General features: G+C 37.5%; 1 protein-coding gene across 1 annotated transcript in view; it reads left to right on the top strand.

Annotated features, from left to right (window-relative positions):
- The window catches only part of MAP1B (microtubule associated protein 1B), a 67664-nt gene extending 44090 nt beyond the window's left edge, over window positions 1–23574 (top strand). The window contains exons 5-7 of the mRNA XM_087715664.1: window positions 1459–7621; window positions 13186–13424; window positions 17242–23574. Coding sequence (XP_087571790.1) covers window positions 1459–7621; window positions 13186–13424; window positions 17242–17397 — 6558 coding nt within the window. The 3' untranslated portion in view covers window positions 17398–23574. The remainder of the gene's footprint in view (window positions 1–1458; window positions 7622–13185; window positions 13425–17241) is intronic.
- Window positions 23575–25956: the final 2382 nt, after the last annotated feature.

Raw genomic sequence — 25956 nt, 5'->3', positions numbered from 1 at the left:
TTTTTAAAATATTGTATAGACTGCAGGACAAGGAATAATTTATTATTTATTTGCTTACAGTTGTTATGTCCATCTCCAACCTGAGGGGTTTCTGGATGATATGCAACAAAGCAAATAGATAAATCCAGAGTATACAGCTAATTCTCAGTTAATGAGATATTGTTAAAACATGATAGTGCTGAACTAGCGGTGGTTACAGCTGGATCTTGAACTAGTTCTTCTGGCTATTCCAGTGTTCCTGTGATCACGTGATAACGATCAGGGCACTTGGCAACCAGCTTGCATTTATGATGGTTATAGCACCTTACAATCACATGATTGTGATTTGCAACTTTCCTGTAGCTTCACACAAGTGAAGTCAATCAGAAAGCCAGCAGGGAAGGTCTCAAGTTGCTTAAGTAAAATTTTCCTGCCTGCAGAATCACCTTCAGTCCTCCTCTGCTTGCGCCATTCCTCACTGGCCAATGGGCCACCTTGCACACTCTCCCCAAGTCTCACTATGCTTGTGTGGTGCCTCTCCAGTGATTCACACATCCTCTCCTGGCCTCTTGAACACCCTTCCCCAACCTCATTGATCTTAGCCCTTCCTGCCTTACTACTTGCAATTGTTCCTTCACCTGGCAGCAGCCAACTCAATCCCCACCATGCTTGCACTGTGCCTCCCTGTCACCTGCACACTCACTAAGCCCAACTATGCTCACGCTGCACCTCCTTGGCCATTTGTATACTCTCCCTGGCCACTCATGCACACTTGCATGCTATCCCCAAGTCACACACACTGTATCTCCCCAGACACCCACACATCTTTGTACCTGTCGGGGTACCTGTGGTGGCCCGAGCATTCTGTAAGTGAAAATGGGCTCCCGAGCTCTGTTTTCAGCTGTGACGGCCTGCTCTGCTAGCACATAGCCCTCCTGGGCTCTTTTTTTCCTGGCAGAGGCACTGCGGTCCTTCATTGTTTCCAGGTTGGCCCCATGGGTCAGATTTAGGTATCCCACGGGAGTTTGACATCCCTGTTCCAGTATATCTGCCTTCTTCATGCTTACTTTGCTCTTTAAATAATGTTACTATCCAAGCCTAAAACAATAACATTAAATTGGCTCAATCTTTCTAGGAAGTCAGCGAACACAGCTGAGATATTTCCATGGCTAAAACCAAAATATAAATACTTTTGAAATAAAAGCAACTTTTCTTAATATGGAAATGTATTGGCACTGAGCCTGTATATAATTGCTATTTTTTTTTTGAGATAACAGTGTATATTAGAGAAAAGAAGATTTTAGACCAGCATAATTACTTTGATTTGTACTAGAACACTGAAATCAATTATGGGGGCCAAAGGCAAAATTCTAACTCAGGAAGCACATCCACTTTCTACTGATTTAATTTTGAGACATAAATATGAATTAAGTGTATACAATCATATCATATTTCTGCTTGGGTTTTTTTCAATTTCAGATTGGAGAATTATTGAGCACTACTCACCCTGCCAACAAAGCCAGTTTAACACTTTTCTGTCCTGAGGAAGGGGACTGGAAGAATTCAAACCTTGACAGACACAACCTTCAAGATTTCATCAACATTAAGCTGAATTCTTCTTCGATTTTGCCTGAAATGGAAGGGCTTTCTGAATTCACAGAATACTTGTCAGAGTCAGTGGAAGTACCATCTCCATTTGATATTTTGGAGCCGCCAACCTCAGGAGGCTTTCTGAAACTTTCTAAGCCTTGTTGTTACATTTTCCCTGGTGGAAGAGGAGATTCCGCACTGTTTGCTGTGAATGGATTCAACATGCTTATCAACGGAGGATCAGAGAGAAAATCTTGTTTCTGGAAACTCATCAGGCATTTGGACAGAGTAGATTCAATTTTGCTCACTCACATTGGAGATGATAATTTGCCAGGAATTAACAGCATGTTGCAACGGAAAATGGCAGAATTGGAAGAGGAGCAGTCTCAAGGCTCTACTACCAATAGCGACTGGATGAAAAATCTAATTTCACCTGATTTGGGAGTTGTATTTCTTAATGTTCCTGAAAGCCTAGGAAACCCTGATCCTAATTTGCAATTAAAAAGAAGCGTAGAAGAGGCTTGTTTCACGTTACAATACTTAAACAAGCTATCCATGAAACCAGAACCTCTCTTTAGAAATATAGGAAACAACACTGAGCCCATTATCCTTTTTCAAAAAATGGGTGTAGGGAAACTGGAAATGTATGTGCTTAACCCAGTCAAAAACAGCAAAGAAATGCAATATTTCATGCAGCAGTGGACGGGTACGAACAAAGATAAAACTGAACTGGTATTACCAAATGGTCAAGAAATAGACATCCCAGTTTCCTACCTGACTTCGATCTCATCATTGATTGTATGGCATCCAGCAAACCCTGCTGAAAAAATCATCCGAGTTCTTTTCCCAGGGAACAGTACACAGTATAGCATATTAGATGGTCTAGAGAAGCTCAAACATTTGGACTTCCTTAAACAACCCATAGTGACACAAAAAGACTTAAGTGGTAACCTGACAAGTCCAGCAGTGAAGCAGACAAAACCGAAGCAGAGAGCAGACAGTAAAGAAAGTCTCAAGCCAATCACTAAAACGCTGTCTACAAAGACGCTCAGAAAAGAATCAAAAGAGGAGGCCTCTGACACAGGGAAATCTAGCCCACCAGAAAAGGCTCCGAAAGTAGAAAAACCCATCGTAAAAAAAGAAAAACCAGCAAAAAGTGAAAGTAGGCTCTCTGTCACTGAAAAAGACCTAACAGCAAAGGAGCAACAAATGGTGAAATCTGAAACTATTGAAAAACAAGCCACCGATGTGAAACCAAAAGTAATAAAGGAGAAGCATGTGAAAAAGGAAGTGAAAGTAAAATCTGAAGAAAAACTAGAGGAGAAAGAGAAGTCAAAGAAAGAGGTGCCTAAGAAGGATGAAAAATCCCAGGCCAGGAAAGAAGAAAAGCCTAAGAAGGACGATTTGAAGAAAGAAATAAAGAAAGAATCTAAAAAAGAGCCAAAGAAAGAAGCTGTTGCAAAAGAATCCAAAAAAGAAGAGAAAAAGGAAGTGAAAAAGGAAGAAAAGAGAGAAATCAAGAAACTTCCTAAGGAGGTAAAGAAGACCTCTGCTGCTTTGCCTGAATCAAAGAAGATTACGGCAAAGTCGAAACCACAGAAGAAGGAAGAACCCATTAAAAAAGAAAGTGGACTTGCTGGAAAACCCAAAGAAAAAGTTAAAAGCAAGCCAGTGAAGAAAGAGCTCAAAGTGGCAGAAAAATCAGCTGCGGCAGTGACTGTTTTGGGAGCTGGGGCTGCAGCAGTAGCAGCTGGAAGCCTAGCAGCCGGTGGGAAAGAACTTGAAGTTGAGAGGTCACTTATGTCCTCACCAGAAGACTTAACAAAAGATTTTGAAGAACTAAAAGCAGAAGAAGTTGAAGTTGTGAAGGAAACAAAGGAAGATAAAGTTAAAGATGAAAGCCAGCCAACTGGCATAGAACAAGAGGAAGATTATACAGTTCAAAAGGAAAAAATAGCAGGTCCAACTCATTCTCCTGATGAAGATATCACCGCTGCAGAACCTGAACAAACTCCTGAAGAGCTGGAGTCTGTGGGAAAGGAGAAGGTTGATGAGAGTGAAAAATTTGAAGAGGAAGGAGCAGGTTTTGAAGAATCCTCTGAGGCAGGTGACTATGAAGAAAAGGCTGAGACCGAGGAGGCAGAAGTCCAAGGGGACAATGAAGAAGTGCCAACAAGTTTCAAAAAGCAAGGCATAAAGGATATCATTGAACCAGAGGAGATTGAAAAAGAAATGATAGAACCACCCGAGAATGAAAAAATGAAAGGGTTAATGTATGACAAAAAAGCAGACTTTAGAATGGAGTATGAAGATCACTATGAGGAAAATTTAGAAGAAACAACAGTTGAAAAGGCAGAAACAGAAGACACTGAAGAAGACATTGAGGAAGACAAAACTGAGGAGGTCAAAGATGAAGAGGAAACTGAAAAAATACAAGCTGAAGGGGATTATGTCATGGCTGTAGTAGACAAAGCTGCTGAAGCTGCTGAAATGGATGATAAATATGCTTTGCCTATAACTACTCCAACTAAATTGTCAGAATCTCCATCTCCAGCAAAGGAACCGGCATCTTCAATCCAAGATGAAACTCTACCTGGTGGGTCAGAAAGTGAAGCAACTGTTTCAGATGAAGAAAACAGAGAAGACCAGCCTGAGGAATTCACTGCTACTTCAGGTTATACCCAGTCCACTATTGAAATATCCAGTGAACCAACTCCAATGGATGGAATGTCAACTCCACGAGATGCAATGAGTGATGAAACAAACAACGAAGAAAGTGAATCTCCTTCCCAAGAATATGTTAACATTACTAAATATGAGTCAGCACTCTATTCTCAAGATTTTGCTAGACCTAAAGTTGCTCCTCTTCCTGATGCTTTTAATGGAGCATCCGAAGGATCAAAAACAGATGCTACTGAAGGCAAAGACTATAATGTTTCAGCTTCTACCATTTCACCACCTTCTTCATTAGAGGAAGATAAATTTAACAAAACTTCCTTCCAGGATCTGTATCATCATCGGGAAAATGAATTCAAAACTGTTACTAAATTAGACATTTCAGAAACTTGGGATGAGAAGATTAGCCCAACTATAGATGAAAGTCCAGCCCCACTATCACCAGTTGCTAAAACACCTCTTAGCGAGCGTAGTGTGAACTTTTCCCTAACTCCCAATGAGATTAAAACAGCAACTGAGCCTATATCTCTAACAGCACTGCCAGAAAAACATCACGAAACCCAGGAAGAACAATGCCCCAGCCCTGATGATAAAACGTTAGAAGTGGTATCCCCTTCACAATCAGCTGCTGGAAGTGCTGGTCACACTCCGTATTACCAATCTCCCACTGATGAAAAATCAAGCCAACTTCCAACTGAGATTCCTGGAAAAACAACTGAAGTACCAATCAGTGTTGAAGTTAGTGAAGCCAAAGATAATGTTGCAAAACACAGAATAAGCCCAATGGATGAACCAGTGCCTGATTCTGAATCGCCTTTTGAGAAAGTGCTTTCACCTTTACGAAGTCCACCACTTATTGGTACAGAATGTTCTTATGACACATTTTTAAGTGCTGATCTAAAATCTCTCAAAGAAACTGAAATTACCTTTGAAAAGAAAGGGGAAACAGATGATTCTGTGTTGCAGAAGAGCGCAGTTTCTGAAATTACTTCGACAAACATTTTCGAAGAGCAGCAGGATGAAAAAGATTTGGAGCTGACACCTCCAAAATCAGACATTCTCCTAGAAAAGAAAAAGGATGATTTAGAAACTTCAGAAATTCATTCCGCATTAGTTTTGGATGAGAGGAAGCTGGCAGAGGTTTCTCCTACTCAGGTGGATATTAGTCATTTAGGCTATTTCAAAGAGGACACTAAAATGTCAATATCTGAAAGTACTGTCTCTGATAAATCTGCAACTCCTGTTGATGAAGTTGTAGCAGAAGATACTTATTCCCATATTGAAGGAGTTGCGTCTGTTTCTACAGCATCTGTTGCTACTAGTTCATTTCCAGAACCAACCACTGATGATGTATCTCCTTCGTTACATGCTGAGGTTGGATCTCCTCATTCTACTGAAGTTGATGATTCTCTTTCTGTGTCTGTTGTACAAACACCAACTACATTTCAAGAAACAGAAATGTCTCCATCTAAAGAAGAGTGTCCAAGACCAATGTCTATTTCTCCACCAGACTTTTCTCCTAAAACAGCAAAGTCAAGAACACCAATACTAGATCATAGATCTCCTGAACAATTGACTATGTCAGTAGAATTTGGACAAGATTCACCTGAACAGTCTTTGGCCATGGATTTTAGCAGACAGTCGCCTGAGCAACCCATAGTAGGTGCTGGTGTGCACCATATATCTGAAAATGGTCCCACAGAAGTTGATTTTAGCCCTTCAGACATGCAGGAACATGGATTTCCAAATAAAATATCACCAGTGGAACAAGTATGTTTTAGCAACGAGAAGGATATTTCAGAAATTATTTCAGTTTCTCAAATAGAGGCTTCACCTTCACCTTCCACTTCCTCTGTTCATACACCTTCACAGGCGAGTTCTCCTCTGCAAGAAGAAATCCTATCAGCTGTTACACAGCCTAGTGATATGCCATTACATTCTACATTTCCATCAGAAAAAATGCAAAGCTTGGGAGAGAAACTCTCACCAAAGTCTGATTTATCTCCATTGACACCACGGGAATCTTCTCCTTTGTATTCACCTAGTTTTTCAGATTCACCACCCGTAATGAAAGAAACAATGGCTGCTTCTCAGTCATCACTATTATCACTGCACGTATCCCCAGACAAACTGTTTGGCTATCATACATCAATAGTTCAAGATCCTGAGACAAAACATGGCCAAGAGCTTCTAGCATCTGAGGATCAGGAGGATACTGAAGAAACATCCATATCACCAGAACCGCTTATTTACTCTTATAAGGAAACTGGAAGTACCACTAGGTCACCTGAGACTGTAAGTTATTCCTATGAAAAAACAAAGGAAGTCACTGAATCTCCTGAAACCTTTGATTACAATTATGCTGCAACAAAGGAAATCACCAGATCAATAGAGGCAGATAGTTATTCCTACGAAAAGACTGAAAAAACCACCAAGTCACCAGAAGTCCTTGATTATTCTTATGAAAAATCCTCCAAACCATCAGAGTCTGTCCATTATCCCTTTGAGTATGCAGAGAAAGCTATCAAATCACCTGACATTTCAAGTTATAGCTATGAGAATGACAAATACTTTGTTTCAGAAAAATCTGAAATCCGTCAAGATGTTGATTTATGCCTTGTCTCATCCTGCGAGTACAAGCATCCTAAAACAGAACTGTCACCTTCTTTTATAAATCCTAACCCTTTAGAATGGTTTGCAAATGAGGAACAATCTCAAGACCAAGAAAAGCTGTTAATTCAGTCCGGAGGTGCTCCACCACCCTCTGGAGGAAAGCAGCAAGCTCGACTGTGTGGTGAAACACCCCCAACTTCTGTAAGTGAATCTGCTCCGTCACAGACCGACTCGGATGTACCCCCTGAAACAGAAGAGTGTCCTTCCATTACAGCAGATGCTAACATTGATTCAGAAGATGAATCTGAAACGATACCGACAGATAAAACGGTTACATATGAACACATTGACCCTCCCCCAGTCCCTGTTCAAGATCGCAGCCCTTCACCCAGGCACCCAGATGTCTCCATGGTAGATCCAGAGACATTACCTATTGACCAGAATCTAGGGAAGCCTTTGAAAAAAGATCTGAAAGAAAAAACAAAAACAAAAAAGCAGGGGACTAAGACCAAATCTTCTTCTCCTGCCAAGAAGAGTGATAGCAAACCTAAGCAAGTAGCTTCTCCAAAACCTGCTGGCTTGAAGGAATCATTAGATAAAGTTTCCAGAACAGCTTCTCCAAAGAAGAAGGAGTCTGTGGAGAAAGCTGCCAAAAATATCTCTACTCCAGAGATAAAATCATCTCATAATGAAGAGAAAGATAAGGAAACTAAGAATGCCGCCAATTCTACAACATCAAAGTCAGCAAAAACCACAACTACAGGTGAGATAAATTGTAAAGCTATCTCATATATCAGCTTCCTTCAACCTATTGTCTTTGAGATGTACCTGGTTGCAGCACTCAAAACTCTCAGCCTTCATTGGCAACTGGTGGCCAAGAATTCTGAAACAACTGGATTACTGTAACTAAATTACCAAAGAGAGTGTAGATATGTTTTTCTGTAGCTGTATTTAAACCTACCTGTTTTTAAAGCCATTATTTTACACGAGGACCATTGAAATAGTGTTAAGTTAGTTTATTTCAGATTTGTTAACCTTAATGATTTTGGCATGATTCAACTTGTTAGGAAAAACATTGGGGTTTTTTTAATGAAACATTTATATTTGTCTACCAGTGTTTCTAAACAATATTTTAGAATAGTGTGTAGTTGTGCAAGACAAAACAAAAGCAAAATTCCCACAATAAACATTTTATCATGTGGACAATATACTAGCATTTTTAAGACTCAAGGAGTACACATTCCAGCTAGTTCAATTTAAAGATGGCAGTTGGAATGTAGAAAAATATTACTGCTGTGATTTTTCATCAAATCTTTTAAAAAGTTGGGGGGGGGGTTGTAAAAAGAAGCAAAAACAAACTTAGACCCCTTTATAGTTTGAAAGAAAAATATCTATCAAGAAGGTTCCCTAGTCAAATCAAGATAATTATAGAATGCAGAGTTCTTTCGTGTTAAAAAAAAGGACTAGAAAGTCAGAATGAATTTTAGAACTTAAATATACAGATCATTTTACACACCTCACAACACTTAGGATTTTAAAAAAGGTATCAAAGTTTGTCATAATGGTTGATATTATTCCTTCTTCGAAAAATCATGCTTCAAGTTGGGATTAGATGGAATATAAATAAACGTAATATGTTGTTACAGGAAAATTGTACGGAAATCCTTTTGAACTTTGCCTAGTATGCAAAACTAAAAAAAATATGCTGAATGGATGGTAGCTATTCAACTTGAAGTGCCTATCATTCTCTAACTATTCATTTCAAGATATTTTGGATTTTAAAGCCCATATTTCCTTCAGAGACAAATCCAAATTCTGGAACTGGAACCTAATCGTCAACTGTTATGCTAGGTTTTAGTTTATAGTTATCATCAGTATTCTTTTAACCTCCATTGTTAGGGTCAAGACTTTAGTGAGCCAAGACTTCATCAGTTTTATTTGGAATGCCAACAAAATTTTAACCTAGTCATTTTTTACTACTTTTTCAACTCTTATGTTTCCACCATTTTTTTCATTACTGGTACATAATAACTTCTACAGATGTTCCAGTGAATCATTTTGCATTATGCTATTGTTTATAATCAGTTATGTGATAAGTGAATGGTCATTTCTTTTCTTATTTTTCAGTCCAAACTGAAAAATAATTCAAATAATGGCTATGTCTCTTAGCTTTTGTTCAGTTAATTAATTCCAGCATATCGTATCACAGAAATTGCCTAGGTACTGATGGCTTTGATATGGCTTTGACTGTTCAATTTTCTATTTAGCAATTTGCCCATTCCTTGGATGCATCTCTTACTAATCTCATTTTTAACATGCCCATGCTTGATGTTATCCAAGTGTAAATTTTCCAGATACTTGTAGGCTTCAACCTTATGGTTCTTGATGGTTTGGCCATTCAGCATTTTAATTCCATTACTGTACTATTTGTGATTTTACCCCATTTTATTGCTACTACATCACTCTTTTATAAGCAAAATGTTATTGCCATATTATGTGTTTTAAAATTCTTAGTGTTTGTCAATGACTGGATCTAGATTTCTGATTTTATTTAAAGCTTCAGATCGTTCATGTAAAATATATGTAAGATTTAATTAGCATTTTTTTTTTGCTTTTTAATAACCAGGATTTGTTTTCTTCAAAATAATTGAAAGAGGGATCATGGCAATGACAAATAAGGGTAATAATGGAAGATGTCTCCCCTAATGTTGATAAACCCATATTGTTCATTTCCAACCACCATTTCCAATTCTGCTGCATTATTTTTTCTTTAAACTTTCTAATGTTTTTATTGACATCATTTGTTTCCAAACATGTGCTGATCCAATTAGGTAGCAATAAACCAAACCCCATTTGCCATAATCTCTTTTAATTCTTCTTTTTTTAGGGGTGAATTCATAGGTTGTTTCAGTACTAGCCTGTTCTGGTTGAAAGTTATCATTCATGTAGTTTATATAAATTATTCCTTTATATTTCCAATTATTGTTACTGAGTTTCTTTGACTATTCTACTATTTTGGGGGGAATCTCTCATTTTCACAATTTTTCAGAACTGAACGTCTCTCAGTTCTGCTTCCCTGAATATTTTATTTCTGGTAATGAATCTTCTTCATTATGCTTTGTCACACAATCAGCCAAATATTTAGACTGGATTTGAAATTTTTATCTATCAATCAAGTTCTTCCAAAAGGGATAGGCAGATGTTGCTGTTTGAAGTTTGTATCATCATAGGTATCATCACAGGATAGTAAGCAGGTCTAAGTAAGTCTGCCTTTTGTAATTGACTGATGATGATTTTTGTCAATGCTCTAGTTCTTTTGGAACATATTATTATTATTATTATTATTATTATTATTATTATTATTATTATTATTATTATTATTATTATTATTATACAATTGTTTCACAGCGGCCAGTTGTTTCGCCGGATTTGGCATTGGTTATTATTATGTTAATATTTGGTGAGATTCACAGCCTTTGGGGCTGGTTGGTAGCTCAACAGCTCGAGTCCTAACCAAGAACCTAGGAACTGTTAAGGTAACATCGAAGGATATATATAAGCTGTTCCAAGTAGGGTGGTTTTTTGTAGAATCAGAATGTTCAAGTCTAATAAATTTAAAATTTCCAAATAGTGAGGTAGCCCTTTGGGTATTGCTCCAAGGGCTCCAATTACAATCGGGACAACACACAATTTCTTTTTCCATAGTCGCTCAACTTCAATTTGCAAATCCCAGTACTTTGTGATTTTTTTTCTTGCTGTTTATCTTCAATTTGTGCATCTCCAGGTATTGCAATGTCAATGAACCATATTTTTTTTCTTTTCAACTATTGTTATGTTAGGTGTGTTGTGGGCCAAGTGCCTGTCAGTCTGGATTCTGAAGTCCCACAAGATCTTGACTTTCTCATTCTCTAAAACCTTCTCAACCTGATGTTCCCAGTGGTTTTTGCTGTACTCAAATCCAAACTTTTGGCACAATTTCCAGTGAATGATCTTAGCAACGTGGTTATGGCGTTGTAGGTAGTCAGTTTGTGAAATTTTGCTGCACCCACTGATCAAGGGTCGACTGTCTCGTCTTTTTCATTACAGAGGCGACATTTGCTGTTGGTGGTAACATGTTGAATTTTTGCCTTCATGTAGTTTGTGGCTGAGGCTTGTTCTTGAGCTGCCAAAATAAAGTCTTCTGTTTCTTTTTTCAGTGCTCCTGATCTTAACCAGTTCCAAGTTAGCTTTTGGTCAGCTTTGCCTTCAATACTTTTCAAGTATTGGCTATGCATAGCTTTGTTTTTCCAATTTTCAGCTCGCTTCTCAATTACTTCTTTCTTATATTCAGCTTTTGACTTAGTTGTCTTTAAAAGGCCTCCTTTATTTACTTCCTTAATCATTGCTTCTTCACTTTTTTGGATGTAATCATTCAAGCTGTGTTTTTCTTCTTCCACAGTCTGTTCTACTTGTAGGAGTCCTCAACCATCCTCTGCTCTTGGTAGATATAATCGGTCAAAATTACTTTTAGGGTGCAAAGCATGATTCATTGTCATAAGCTTCCTTGTTTTTCTGTCCAAATTGTCCAACTCCATCTGGGTCCAGTCAATTATTCCTGCAGAGTATCGAATCACAGGTATAGCCCAGGTATTTATGGCTTTTATGATGTTTCCTCCATTCAATTTGGACTTTAATATCTTGCGAATTCATCAAATGTACTTGGCTGAAGTTAATTCCTTGACTTTATTATGCATTAAGTCAGAGGCCTCTAAAATCCCCAAGTACTTGTAGCTTTCTTCCGGTTTTACTGCCTTTATCACTTCTTCATTCTCAAGTTCTATTCCATCATCTATGACCTTGCCTGCTTTGGTTGCCATTGTTGCACATTTGTCAATTCCAAACTGCATACCAATATCTTGGCTAAATTTTTTTGTGCTTTCAATTAATAAATTCAGTTCAGCTTTTCTTTTACTAAACTGCTTCAAATCATCCATGTACACCAAGTGCGAAATTTTCAGCCCTTTCTTTGCAAGTTCGTATCCATAGTTCATCTTCTTCAAAATGATTGTCAGTGATAGTATTGAGAATATAAAAAGTAGGGGTGAAAGGGAATCGCCCTGGAAAATGCCTCGTTTAAGTTCAACTTCACCCAGTTCCTTCATTAGCTATAAGCTTCATTTTCCAGAGGTTCATTGAAGTTTCCATGAATTTTTGTATGTTGCTGCTGATGCCAAATATTTTCAGGCATTTCTTGATCCAGCTATGGGGAACTGAATCAAATGCTTTCTTATGCCATGAACAGGTTGGTTCGTCTTTTCTTTGAATTCTTTAGGATTAGCTTGTCAATCAGCAGTTGGTCCTTTGTTCCTCTTGAATTTTTGCAGCATCCTTTCTGTTCTACAGGAAGCAAGTTATTTCTTTCCAAGTATCCATAAATTTGATGATGATGATGATTATGATGATGATTATTATTTGGTTAATCTTTGGTGAGATTCACAGCCTTTGGGGCTGGTTGGTAGCTCAACAGCTTGAGTCCTAACCAAGGATCTATGAACTGTTAAGGTAACGTCGGAGGATATAAGCTGTTCCAAGTAGGATGGTTTTTTGTAGAATCAGAATGTTTAAGTCTGATAAATTTAAAATTTCCAAATAGCGAGGTAGCCCTTTGGGTATTGCTTCAAGGCTCTAATTACAATCGGACAACACACAATTTCTTTTTCCATAGTCGCTCAACTTCAATTTGCAAGTCCCAGTACTTTGTGATTTTTTCTTGATGTTTATCTTCAATTCAGAATCTATGTGGTGTAGTACGTCAGGTATTGGACTATGAGCAGGGACACTATGTTTGTGTGTATGGATATATGTACGGATGTATTCTGGTCCCTCTTGGGTAAGAAAGCACACTGGATGGCTTTGGATCAGTCATTCTTTCCTCAGCCCAATTTCTTTCACAGTTGTTGCAGGGACAAAATAGGAGAAAGGAGCACTATGCATGCTGCTTTGTGTTCCTGTATTCCCAAAAATTGGAATATTAATAAAATAAAATGAATGCATTCATACATAATACACAAACAGGCATGAACATAGTGTGAACATACACACTTATGGTTAATAGCTTATTCTTTTTGTGCATATCTTGTTCTGTTCACTAAGTACATTTTTATGGTACAAATATCTGATTTTATCAACTGCTTAAATTCCACAGGATAATTCAAAACCATTAAAAATATATGAACATCACAGCTGAAGCGTGATGTGTCAGTCTGTCCAACTTGAGTTTATCATTTATTATAAACGTTTATTACCACAAACTGAGACAAGTCTCTTATTTATCCATTATTTTTTTAGGACCTGGAAATGCAAAACCAACAAAATCTATAGCTGTGCCTCCAGGACCTCCTGTGTATTTGGACCTGGTCTATATTCCCAACCACAGCAATAGCAAGAATGTTGATATAGAATTTTTCAAGAGGGTGAGATCATCCTATTATGTTGTGAGTGGGAATGACCCTGCTGCTGAAGAACCAAGCAGGGCTGTCTTGGATTCCCTGTTGGAAGGCAAAGCTCAGTGGGGAAGCAATATGCAGGTACGTTCTCCAGAATCAATGAAGTAAAGAAAAGCCCATTAAAATGCTAAGAATCATCTTTTAGTTACCTGAATTCAGTAACAAAACCTCAAGGGGAAGAACTTACTTTTGTTTAAAATCACAAGATAAGAAAAGTGGTACATCTAGATCTTCAACAGTTGTCTTTTTACTCAGGAGAGTTGATTGCATAATTGTAATTGATTAATCATGTATTCTGTGGGACATACCATGATCATAGAGACAGCACTTCCTGGGGCAAAATGAATATTCATTTTTTCCCCACTCCCCAAAATGGGATTCCAAACGGAACTGCAAAATGGGTAGCAAATAAAATCGAAAAATAAAAGAAAATAAATAAAATATTGGCTCTCTCCTCTTCCCTGGTTACTTTTGTGCTCAGTGTTCCCACATCCCTAAACTCTGATATTGAGAAGAATTTGAAAGTTTTGGTGCTTAGAGCAGAATGGGATCAATGAAGAGCCAAATGATCCTCAGCGCTGCTAACTTTTCACCATAAGTCCCAATCAGTGGTAGGTTTCAAAAAAGTTTGGAACCTACTCTGTGGGTGTGGCCTCCTTTGTGGGAGTGGCTTGCCGGCCATGTGACCTGGTGAGAGTGGCTTGCCGGCCATGTGTTTTCTTTCTTTCTTTCTTTCTTTCTTTCTTTCTTTCTTTCTTTCTTTCTTTCTCTCTCTCTCTCTCTCTCTCCTTCCTTTTGTCTCTCTGTCCCTTTTTTCTTTCATCTCTCTCACTCATTTTCTTTCTTTCTTTCTTTCTTTCTTTCTTTCTTTCTTCCTTCCTTCCTTTCTCTCTCTCTCTCTCTGTCAGTCTGTCTTTCTCTCTCTCTCTCTCTCTCTCTCTCTCTCTGTGTGTGTGGCCGTGGTGAATTTCAAAATTTTTTGGAACCTCTTCTGTAGGTGTGGCCTGCTTTCCAGGTCCACTGGTGGAACCTCTTGTAACCGTTTTGATAGATTTGACGAACCGGTTCTACCGAATAGGTGCAAACTGGTAGGGACCCACCTCTGGTCCCAATGTTTGAAAATGGATCTAGATGGATTCCACTCCCATTGGAGGAAATGAAAAGACTTCCTTTTCAACTGAAGAACAGAATAATAAAAAAAAACAAGATAGTGAACGCTACTTTCTACTCCCACTTAGCCAGTTTGTTGCTGGCAGGACTTTAGAAAGGGAAGCACCGGTATGATTTCTTAGTTAACTAAATATTTTAAAAGGAAATAAAGATAGATCTGTAAAAAATAAAACTATATAGAATGGAAGTGATCTCACTGAAACGTAAATCAACATCAAACTACTATAATGTGAAGTTTAATCCAGGAATTTCAAGAGGATTGCAAGTCTTCTTTACTACATTATATTGTTCGCTACTTGCTCTGAATTATTTTGATAGCCCAGCTGAGAAATTGAATATAAGCCTAGAAAAAGCTTATGTTCAATTGGGACTGTAGTTGTATGTTAGCCCAGCCGGGTTGTTGTATGTCTTGCCTTACATTCCCTTCTCATTACTATTTTTGGATAACTCTGCTAATACAACAACTTCTTTCAGGCATAGAAATAGTCTTACTAAAAATAAATAGCCCAAACAGAAAAGCCTTCTTTTGAGAATTCAGGGGAAAAAAAGGTTGTGTTGATCTTTTCCATCATGTACATTCTCTAGCTGTGTTGAAATATAAACTTGTTTGGAAATAACGGATCTAACCCAACACATCTGAAGAGCATCATGATGTGAAGGAATAATGTTTATGCTGCTTTTCTCAAATGGAAGAAATGAACACATTTTATCAAATTTTGTCTCCATGTGTGCATAATTAATTTATTTCTACTGCTTAGTGATATAAACCTAACTTCTAAGATCATATGCAAAAAACTTTTGTCTTTAAAAAACACTTCTTGCATTTTTTTACATTTATTTATCTTTACTTACATGGCCACTCATTTTACCAGTGTGACTCTGGTTAGTAACATGAATCAACATGCAATATAAATACAATACATATGTTAAAAATCTACTTAGTTGCATACGTCCCCCCAAAACTTTCTGTGCCCCAAATACTGTGCCAGGGAAGGATCCAATTATAAAAAAGAGGCTTTCACGTTTATAAAATAATGCTTAATTAAAATTTTAGCAATAATTATGTAATAGAAATTTGAAATTTTGAAAAGTACTAAAATGAAAAACCTATCTAAGGATTGTTGTGTTTGTGGAACACTGTGATATAAAAGTGTAAAAAGTACATAAATAATAGATGCAATATATTCTCAGTAGTATTTCTCTGGATATAATAAGGATGGTGGTGCCCTAAGATATTGATCTGCTTTTCAAAATCCATCCATATACTATTAAAATACTCTTTCCCATACTCTTTAACTGGGCTAAACAATGCATCATAGAGGAAAAAATGTCTGAGCCAAGGTACCTCAAATGGACTAACTCAGGGGTCAGCAACCTGCAGCTCTGGAGACATATGTGGCTCTTTCATCCCTCTGATGCAGCTCCCTGTTGCCGATCAGCTCCACAATTGATAGGGCTTTCAGCTAGGACAGGTAGAGGAAAAAGGACACCATGCTAGGATAGGGGAACCAGACTTCCGGTCAGCTTCAGAATGGAATGGGAGGTTAGGACCTTTGTGGCTCTTTCAGTGTTTAAGGTTGCCGATCCCTGGACTAAGTTATAGAATGTGTCCAAAATCTGGGAGCCATAACTCCTATAGAATTGAAATTTAGCAGATTTTATAAAATATTTTATCATATAAACATTAACATAAAGCAATTTATCACATAATACAAAACATTATATCACATTCTGTGCCAATATTTGACTGTTCTGTATAGTTCAACATGGACTATTTTCAATGCAGATCCACCTCTGAATGTATCCCAACTTTTTCAGTGAAGGCAATGCATTATGAACTCTGTATAAACCGTTGAAGAGAGTGGTTAGGAAATATCTCTGAAAGGATCATCCAATGGTCACAGGTTGTCTAGTAACAACTAATTGTCTTCCCTGCATCCAATTATTTCTTCTTCTGATGATGTTTTCCCAATTGGCCATTCTCCAAATGTGTTGGTCTGAGAATATTATGATTGTAATGCCAACACATCTAAAAGATGCCAAATTTGGTAAGTTTATACACAGGTATTTAAGACATACTAGTTCAGTGATGGCTAACCTTTTTGTTTCTGTGTGCCAAAAGTGTGTGCTCACATGCGCACCCATAAGGCAATGCATGAGCAACCTCCCATTTGCGCTCCCCCCTGCCCCTAGGCATGTGCCTGTGACCCACCACACTCCCCCTGTGCACCCACCCACTCCACATGCACCCCACACCCATGTATGTGCGGTCCCCCTGCACATGCACCCCACATATGCATGTGCATCCCCCACATGAATCCTGCCCCATGCACATGCGTGGCAGAGACCAGAAAACCAGCTGCACGCATGCATGGTGGAGCTAGGTCAATGGCTTGCATGCCCGCAGAAAGGGCTCTATGTGCCACCTGTAGCACGTGTGCCATAGGTTCGCCATCACAGTACTAGTTGGTTGGCAGTACAGTGACAGGGCTTTACAAAGCTCCCAGTTTGAGAATATCATGTTGTAGAGAATTTCAGAATGCTCTGTTCCTTGCTGATATGATGTTGTAAGGAAGGGATTCACTTCCAGAAATTGCTGAATCATCCTACAGCAAATAATTTCCCATTCCAGGGTTGTGCACATCCATGGAATGTCAATGCTAGTAGTGAGATTTTTCATTGTTCTTCCTTTTGTAATTTCCCCTCTAATGTACTCTTTGTATGACAGGTGACATTAATCCCAACGCATGACTCAGAAGTGATGAGGGAATGGTACCAAGAGACCCACGAGAAACAACAGGATCTTAACATCATGGTTTTGGCAAGCAGTAGCACCGTTGTTATGCAAGATGAATCTTTCCCTGCATGCAAGATTGAACTGTAAAAACAAAACAAAAAGCAATGCATTTCAACTTTAAACTTTGTTTCCAGAAATTCTTGAATTTGAAAATACTTTTTCTAAAAATATAATCCATCTAATTCAGCTGCTGAACTATATATACCTGCCAAATGCTATACTGTATCAGAGTGATGCAAGTCACTATTTTTTTTTCAGTCTTTGCTAATTGCTACGGGAAATAACAGTATTCCCACCATAGGGTTCAGATTACTGCAAAACCTGCAGATTCAGGTTCATCTTCATTGAACACTAGGAAACCATGCACTAGCAAACACTGCTGACTTCTGCCAGGTTGGGGGCATTTGCCCTTGGAAGAAACAGAGAGAAAAGGTGGAGAGAGAGGAGGGGAGGGGGAAGATGAGTTGGATGGCATAGAGGAGAATAAAATAATTAATTCTGCATTAGTTACAAAGCAGTCAGTGACTTACCTCCTGCAGTCTAGCATCCTAGAGAAAGAAATATTTGTGTTTTTTTCCCAGAGTAGGCATATTTAATTTAGTGACATCTTAGCTAGAACATTAAGTGAAACAGAATGTGGTTTTGAAGGAACATTGCATTGGAAACACTTGCTATTGGCAACTTCCCATTCAGTGTTTCATTGTCACGTAACACAATTCTCTTAGACAAAATATGCATGTAGTTTGAACCGCGTTCAGTTTACTATGCGGACATGTCTAAGGCATGCTCCCAGCGAAAATTCAGAGTTCTTTCAAATTTGACAAACTTGCATGCTAAAACACCCGGGTCACTGACAAGTTTACTGAAGCAAAATACCAAAGCAGTTGGGAGTACCTATGGTAGACAATTTGCCTTAGAAAGTGACTTGAATGTACAAAGATACTTGATGCACTTATTTTTTAATGCAAGATAGCAAGTTTATAAAACATCTGTGTAGGATTATAGTTACACCAGTACAGACCTATGCGTGTGCATGCGTGCTATTGGAAACCTCTCTGATTGGTCAAACAGCTTGGTGCTATGAATTATGTATTAAGTTGAACACTTCATTGGTGCACCTGAACAGCAAACCTTGTTTGAAGTTATTATTATTTTTCCCCTCTCTTTTTTCCTGCTTCCTGGAGGCATGAAAGAAAAGGTGTTCAGTACCAGAAATTCAAAATAACAAAAATATATGGGATGCTACAAAAAGGTTGTCTACACATCTGTACAGTCTTTGAAGCTTTCTTTCGTCTTACATTAGTTTGACTGTTAATTTAAGAGTGAATATGGGGACAAATGTACAGAATTTTTTTAGCTGTGCACGAACTTTTAATAGATGAATTTTTAAAACATGTTTTGTTTACAGGAAAATGCAGGGAAAAAAACCCAGGTGAAGGCTAATTTTTTAGTAGTTTTGTAAGACAACACATAGTGTTATTTTGAGTTCTGGTGAGAATGAAGTACGATAAAACAGTACCATATTTATTGAACGTAGCTGACTGCCAAGGATTATCTTGCAGAGAGCACACTAGCAATATCGTTATGTGTTAGTGATTAAAGAACTAAGGACTGAAAAGGTTAGTTCGCTTTGGATTGGGGGCTATTCCATGGCTTTATGCAATCCAAGGAGTCATTTGTGATGGCACTATTTCACAGTACCAATGAACACAGCTTACGACTGGGGGGGGGGGAGGGTTGCATCAAACCACGCTTTGTGACATTACAAGCAGTCCTTTGAGACACCTGTCAAACCCTCCAGTGTTAGTTGGGCAGCAGAGATCTTGACTTAATTTTCCTAGGTATTCCTTTATCCTACACTGTCTTAAGTAAAATTAATTGAAGGATCCTTCCCCAAAGTAAAACCAGAACAGGGTATACTGTATATAATGTGATTCTGTGAAATCATAAAAACATGCAAAATGTAATCCTGACCACAGATTTTAACTGATGAGAACCTCAGCTCCCAGGTCATTCAAAACTTCTAATTCCTAGAATTACAGGAAGGAGAGCAGCTGGGATCAGATGGGATTTAATATTCTGCATCTTTTCAAATTAGCACACAGAAAAACAAAGTATGCAAAGCTTATTCAGGTATGCATAATGTCTACAGATTACAGGAATCAGTTTTATGTGTGACTGAGTTTGGGTTGTTTGGTCACACGTTGTTCCACTTGGCTTTGTAGCAGTAGCAATTGAGTGGTGATACTAGCATACCAAACAGTATGCAGCCACACTACTTTCTCCTTGCCACTTACAGCACCTGCTAGGGTTGCCGGGTTCTCTGGTTCTTCTCTCATCTTCCCAAACATGCCACCATTCCATTTATCCAAACAAATTACATGTGCCTGGCCTAGTGCAAACTTAACTTGCGTATTTTTTTTTTTATGTTCAAGACCACCTCTTCCGGGAAGCCTACAATTTAATTAGAAGACAGATGGAAATGAAAAGTCAGAAAATCAGAAAATGTGTGATAACAGAGGTCTGATAATAATATTTCTCATGCTGGTAGAGTATTTTCATGACCAGACTACATGTTATCACCACCTGTAATAATACCTCCATTATCCTTAATGTTTTACTTTGCGACTGTGTACAAAATTTTCACAATCTCATTCTTTCTATAATAGGAATTTGTATTATTTTATGCCAACCATGTTTTCAGAATGCTCTTGATTTCATCAAGTAGGGGGACAACTACAGCATTTTGTTTATTATATGTTATGTAATTTATTTTAATTGTTGCATTGTTTATTTTTGTTTTATTTTGCTCATTTTATATATTTTTAATATTACTTTAGATCCTCTTTAATTTGGGTTGGGTAGCCCAATTAATGCTGTGAAATATTGTTTATGTTTTGTGGATTTAAAAATTCTAATATTTTGTTTTTGTTTGACAATTCTAGCAATGCTATTTTATTTATTATTTTACCTTTATCCAAAAAAACACTTCTCTTCTTGTAGCTCTTTATTTTTCTTGGAACAGCATAGATGGGTTGGATTCCAAGTTTTAAAAAAAACTGGTATGATTGTGGAATGAAAAGCTTGGGAAAAATGTATTTTTGAAAGAAGCAGGATAGCTGAATTCATAATTGTGAATGCTGCTTTTGGGAAATGCAGCAGTGGGAAAACATTGTCCTGGTACCCATTAAACAGAAATAACTACATGTTATTTGATATATTCATGAATGTTATTCTCCCATACCTCATCCCCTTTCTTAGCCCAACAGTTGCTATTTCTAATACAATTCTATTATCATCCACTAATGTGATACAGTCCTAACCATATGCTCGTCCACATTGGATGACCCTGGCCGATAGTACTGACAGAAAGTTAAAATGTAAGCATCTACTGGGCAAAGCTGTTACTCTACCACATTGTTAGCATAATGATTGTCTTTTACTTATCCAAGTTGGCCACCTTGAAAATATCTGGATTTCTTAGCAATGGCCATGCTGGTTGGGGAATTCTGGAGAAATTCATCTGGAAAGTTCTTTGATATGGAAATATTGACTTAGATGATTTAGTCTGAGTGGGTACCAAGCGATTGCAATCAGCTCCGCCAACTAACAATGGAATATTCCATTTATTATTGCTTCAAGATTAATTTTATGAGCCCCCCACTTCCCCCAGTTTGCTGTTTTTAAGCAAAATTTAAAGGATTTATCCAGCAGGAATTGGTTTAATTTTCTTCTTGCCCAAACAAAGAGGAAAGAAAATGTGAACAAGTCGACAAAAAACAGTCTAGATCATGGAAGTTGTCAGTCTGTTTGGACTGAACTTCCCTGAGGATTATTTTATTTCATACTCAATAAACAATATTAAATATATATTTAAATGTGCAAAGGGGAAATTAATTTACTGTCTCCAAAACTTAAAAACATAGCAGATGAGTACATCAATAGGTCTGTTGAAACAATTGTCTGAAATCAGCAAGCCAGATAATTATGTATGCCGTATCAGAAATCAACTCTGTGTGCAGTAGGACCTATTCCCAATAAACATACATAGGATTACCACCTTAATGGAGTTCAAATTTGGCCTGGACACTCCTTCACACTTCAAGCACATTATTGATCCTCTTGTAATTATTTTAGGATAGAATCAGAAATATAGTTAGATTGGGATTTTTCTGTCTGTAAACTTTCCCTTTTACTTTATGCTTCCAAATGGTGGAAGGACCTAACTCTAATTTGGCAAATCTTGATTTTTATGGGAATATATATTCTCTTGTGACAGCCTTGCCTATTTTACTGCTGTCCAAATCAGTGAATTACAATTTCCAGTCTTGTCAGCCAGCATGCCAATTGCAAAATTTGAGAATATATAGTCTAATAACTCTTGTTTTTTTTTGGGGGGGGGGAGTACCAGTTTGTATAGCTTTGCTCAAAAGTCTCATCTTGCATCACTTCTCAAAGATCTCATTTTGCATCATGGATTCTAGCATTAGAACTTTTTTTTAATGTTCTGTTTTCTGACAACTTGCTCCTGAGAGTTGAGGGAAATTTCAGGAATACTTCTGAAAGTACAGGGACATGTAGTGGGCATGACATTGGCATTTGCCCTGCATAGGAGTTGATGTGCCTTTTAGATCCAAGCCTATATTTTCTTTTTAAGTTTCTGACTAAAGCTATAGTAGTTGGCTATACAGTTCATAAACAATTGTTTTTGAACAAGCAGGCATAGGGTTTTGAATGGCAATCAGGACTGAATTTGAATGGCACTCAATTCTGGATTTCTGTTACTGTTGTTTTAGGAAGCTCCTCTTGACTAAATTAAATGGAACTAATAGTTGTGTTAGTCACAGCCCTACATAGCATAGTGACAGTCAATCTGAAGTACCATGAATACCGATATTGTGCTCTGTTACTCAGCACAGATTACTAGAAGCATGGTTCAATATTAATTAAATTAACAATTCAATATTAATTAAAGAAACAAGAGTGCTATATGCATTCCAGAAAAAATTACCATTGGTAACATTCCCCTCATTGCGCTGTTATAATAGTACTTTCCCACTGAATAAAATTCAGTGACAGCAGTTTAGTTGAGGTCACATTCAAACTTAAAACAAAACTTTTGCATGCCTTTACATTTTCCTATGGTGGGTCTAATTTCTGCAACTACTACGTTTTTAATTAATCTTTCTTCATGATTTGTGTTTAACTTCACATACAGTAGTGAATGAATCCAAATGTGTATACAAATATATTTAGCTGTCTTCAATAGATTAAGCGGTTTAGGAACCTTGCAACAGAGAACTAAGAAGCTGTTAGTTAAGGAAAACATTCCAAGAACTCCCAGCTTAGCTTCAAGGAGTTAATTCTGCATTTCCTACATCATAGGTCATTTCTCCACTAGCAAGCACTTTCTAGAATCATCCCAACATTGATGTGCCATGATTAACAATAAGGACAGATTTTACAGCACTTCAGTGATGTAGATGATGCTATGAAATCTTGCTTAAGACACTAGTGGCGCAATGGCCATAGCCATTTTCTCCATACATAAGTTCTAGCTCACAGATAATAGAAAAATTTTGTAGTCTAGAAATATTAGTAATGGGGAAATGTTATACTCAAATTTACCAAAAAATTGTTAAGTGCTCCTTGATAGTAGAAGAAACCACAATAATTGGTCTAATTATTTATATACATTTGGAAACTGCATTGCTTGCCTTGTTAAGGATGTTTGCTTCATTTTTTTAAACAAAAATATTTGTTGTGATCTTATAAAAATAACAAAATAAGAAAGCAGCATCAAAACCTTGAACATTTGGGGGGGAATTGTTTCTCTGCACTAAATTAGTTTAGGAGCTCTACTTGCCCAGAGCGACTGTTCTATTTCATACAAGACTGGGCTGTAATCACACCAGAAAAAGCACAGTTCTAAAAGTCCAGGATGCTTTCACATGATGGCCTGCAGCCATTTGATTCTTCCAAACCATGGAGAGAAAGTCTTGTCGTGGCTGAGAAGCACCTCACTCCTCTCTCTTGTTCTGAATGGTCTTGTTTGTGTCAGTCTGCAGCTGTGTATGGTTTTATGTCTTATAATCCTTCATCACCTCTATCCTATCAAGTCATATCTAAAGTAGAAAATTAGTTTCCAGTGAAAGTAATATGTAGTGCTTTTATGATATTTGTGTGCAATATCCCCTCTACCATTGAGGATATTTGATGTAAAGGAAATAAGCTCAGTTCCACAATAAAAAAATTAAAATAGTTCATGTGTGTTTGGGTTTTCTTTTCTTTCATTTGAATATTAAAAATGCAATTTCTATCTAAAAAAATCACAACCATGCAATTCCATATATATATAAGATGCTTATGTTGTTTTTAAAAAAATTGATAACCAAGGATTGATAAATTCAAATCGCAATCCTATATACATTTATCTGGGTGTTAACTCATTGGACATAACTGCACATAACAACCAACAGCAATAGCACTTAAGACTTAAATACCACTTCACAGTGCTTTACAGCCCACTCTAAGCAAATGCAGTCGACATATTGCCCCCAGCAATCTGGGTCCTCATTTTATCGATCTCAGAAGGATAGAAGGCTGTCAACCTTGAGCCTGGTGAGATTTAAACTGCCAAACAATACATTTGTTTCCGATACAGATTTTAGATCAATACTGCATGAAACCATTTATACATGTAAAATTGAAACAGGAATTATATTCTGGAAGAAGTGGTGTTAAGGTCGGCAGTGCAACAATAGCTAATCTTGACAGTTCTGCTTATTAACCTGACATGAAAAATATATGCACTAGTCTTTAACAATTGAGAGTCAATACTAGCTAATGTGAAATGCTGACAGAATTTGGGGTTTTATGACAATTACTGATAGCATTTATGCAGCTCATAACCATTGCTGGAAATCCTCCGAAGACCAAATGAAGTGATCACTAATCATAAAGTCACAGGTCATAAATCTTGCCGGTAACATTTTCTTTTAGTCATATGATGTGGCACAATTGAATTCTCCCTCAGTTATAGGCAAATGTCAAATTGAATTCATAGTTTATGGAGGACATCATTTCCAAAATGCAGACACATTTTTGGTACATACACACCTTCCAGTCAGTGTTGATTCTTGGTGACTGCCTAGATTAGATCCTGCAGCTTTCTTGGCAAGATTTTCAGATGTGGTTTCTTGACAACACCACCTTCCTAGGGCTGAGAGTGACTTATGGAGGAATACTCAGTTGGCTTTGTGCCGAAGGTGGAACTAGAACTCACTTTCCTGGTTTCTAGCCTGCTGCCTTAACTATTACCCTAAACTGGTTCTCTCTAACTAGATGAAAGGCTACTTTTTAGCTTGTTTGCCTAATCATTTGACTAAGACAGGAAATAGAGGGGAAAAGGAAAAAACCAAACAAATAATTTGATAGAGATTTATAGAAAATCTGGAATGAAAAAAGCAAGTTTGGAGAGGCTGAAGCAGCTAATTTGTGACATTTACTGAATAAAAGACATCAAAGGCAAATTGGGTGGTAGGACTCTGTAAAACAGAAAAGATAGAAACCATAACGGTAATAAATGATAAAAGTTGGAATTCCAACAAAACTAGAATGATGGAGGGCAATTCCCATTAGTAGTTGCTATGGTCCAGTCCATAAATCAGTATAAGTTAGACCTCAGTATCTGATGCAACAACTTCTCCCAAATGATCTTATCCTAGCTGCTCTTTAACATCTAATGCAATATTGTTCTTAGAAAGTAACAGGTTCCTTCCTAGTGGCCTTCTTGCTCTAAAATGTTTCTCAAAGATTGCCTGGCACATAATGGAACAATGTACTATGCAGATAGTTTTAGGTTAACAATGACAATTGGAACTGGAATTGCCATTGCTAAGTATCAAGGACATAAAGGGCAACATCAGATGAGTTAGTGCTTAGTGATGGCAATTCCTTTTCTGTTGTGGGCCCCACCCTCAGGAAGTCTCCTGTTGGAGGCAAGGTCTACACACACACACACACACACACAGAAACCTGAAAACTTGGTTTTGCCACTTGGTCTGGGTCACTGATAGGGGAGACATCTGACTTGATAGAGAAGATTCCCACTTCCAGGCTACCTTGGTTTTTAACTTTTTTATTTAATTCTTCTAATTGTAATTGTCTGTAGTACTTTTTTATTTTTTATCATATCATAAACCACTCAAAAGTTGCTGTATGTAAGTGAAACGAGGACTGTAAAAATGTAATAAATAAATTATGATGGTTTTATTGCTGTCATTAGGAAAGGACCATTTAAGCATCCCATGACAAATGACTCATATTTATGATGGCTGCAATGTCCTAAGGTCATGTGATCTCCTTTTGCGACCTCCTGACAACCAAATCAATGAGGAAGCTGGATTAACTTAACCACTATGTTACTAACTTAACACCTGCAGAGGTTCTTTTAACAACTGTGGCAAGAAAAGTCGTAAAATGGAGCAAAACTCACTTAACAAATGTCTCACTTAGCAACTGAAATGTTGGACTCAATTGTGGTCATAAGTAGAGGTCTACCTGTATACTTAAAGTTTATAAATAGCTGCCCAATTTGAACAATGAGGAAGCGTATGGCATACAATAAACCAGTAAACAAAGGTA

The sequence above is a fragment of the Thamnophis sirtalis genome, unplaced genomic scaffold (assembly GCF_051295495.1).
Source record: "Thamnophis sirtalis isolate CommonGarterSnake01/CBP01778 unplaced genomic scaffold, rThaSir2_p1.2 scaffold_5, whole genome shotgun sequence".
In the NCBI taxonomy this organism is placed as follows: domain Eukaryota; kingdom Metazoa; phylum Chordata; class Lepidosauria; order Squamata; family Natricidae; genus Thamnophis; species Thamnophis sirtalis.
The sequence above is the reverse complement of the archived record's forward strand: the minus strand, read 5'-3'. Positions and strand labels throughout refer to the sequence as shown.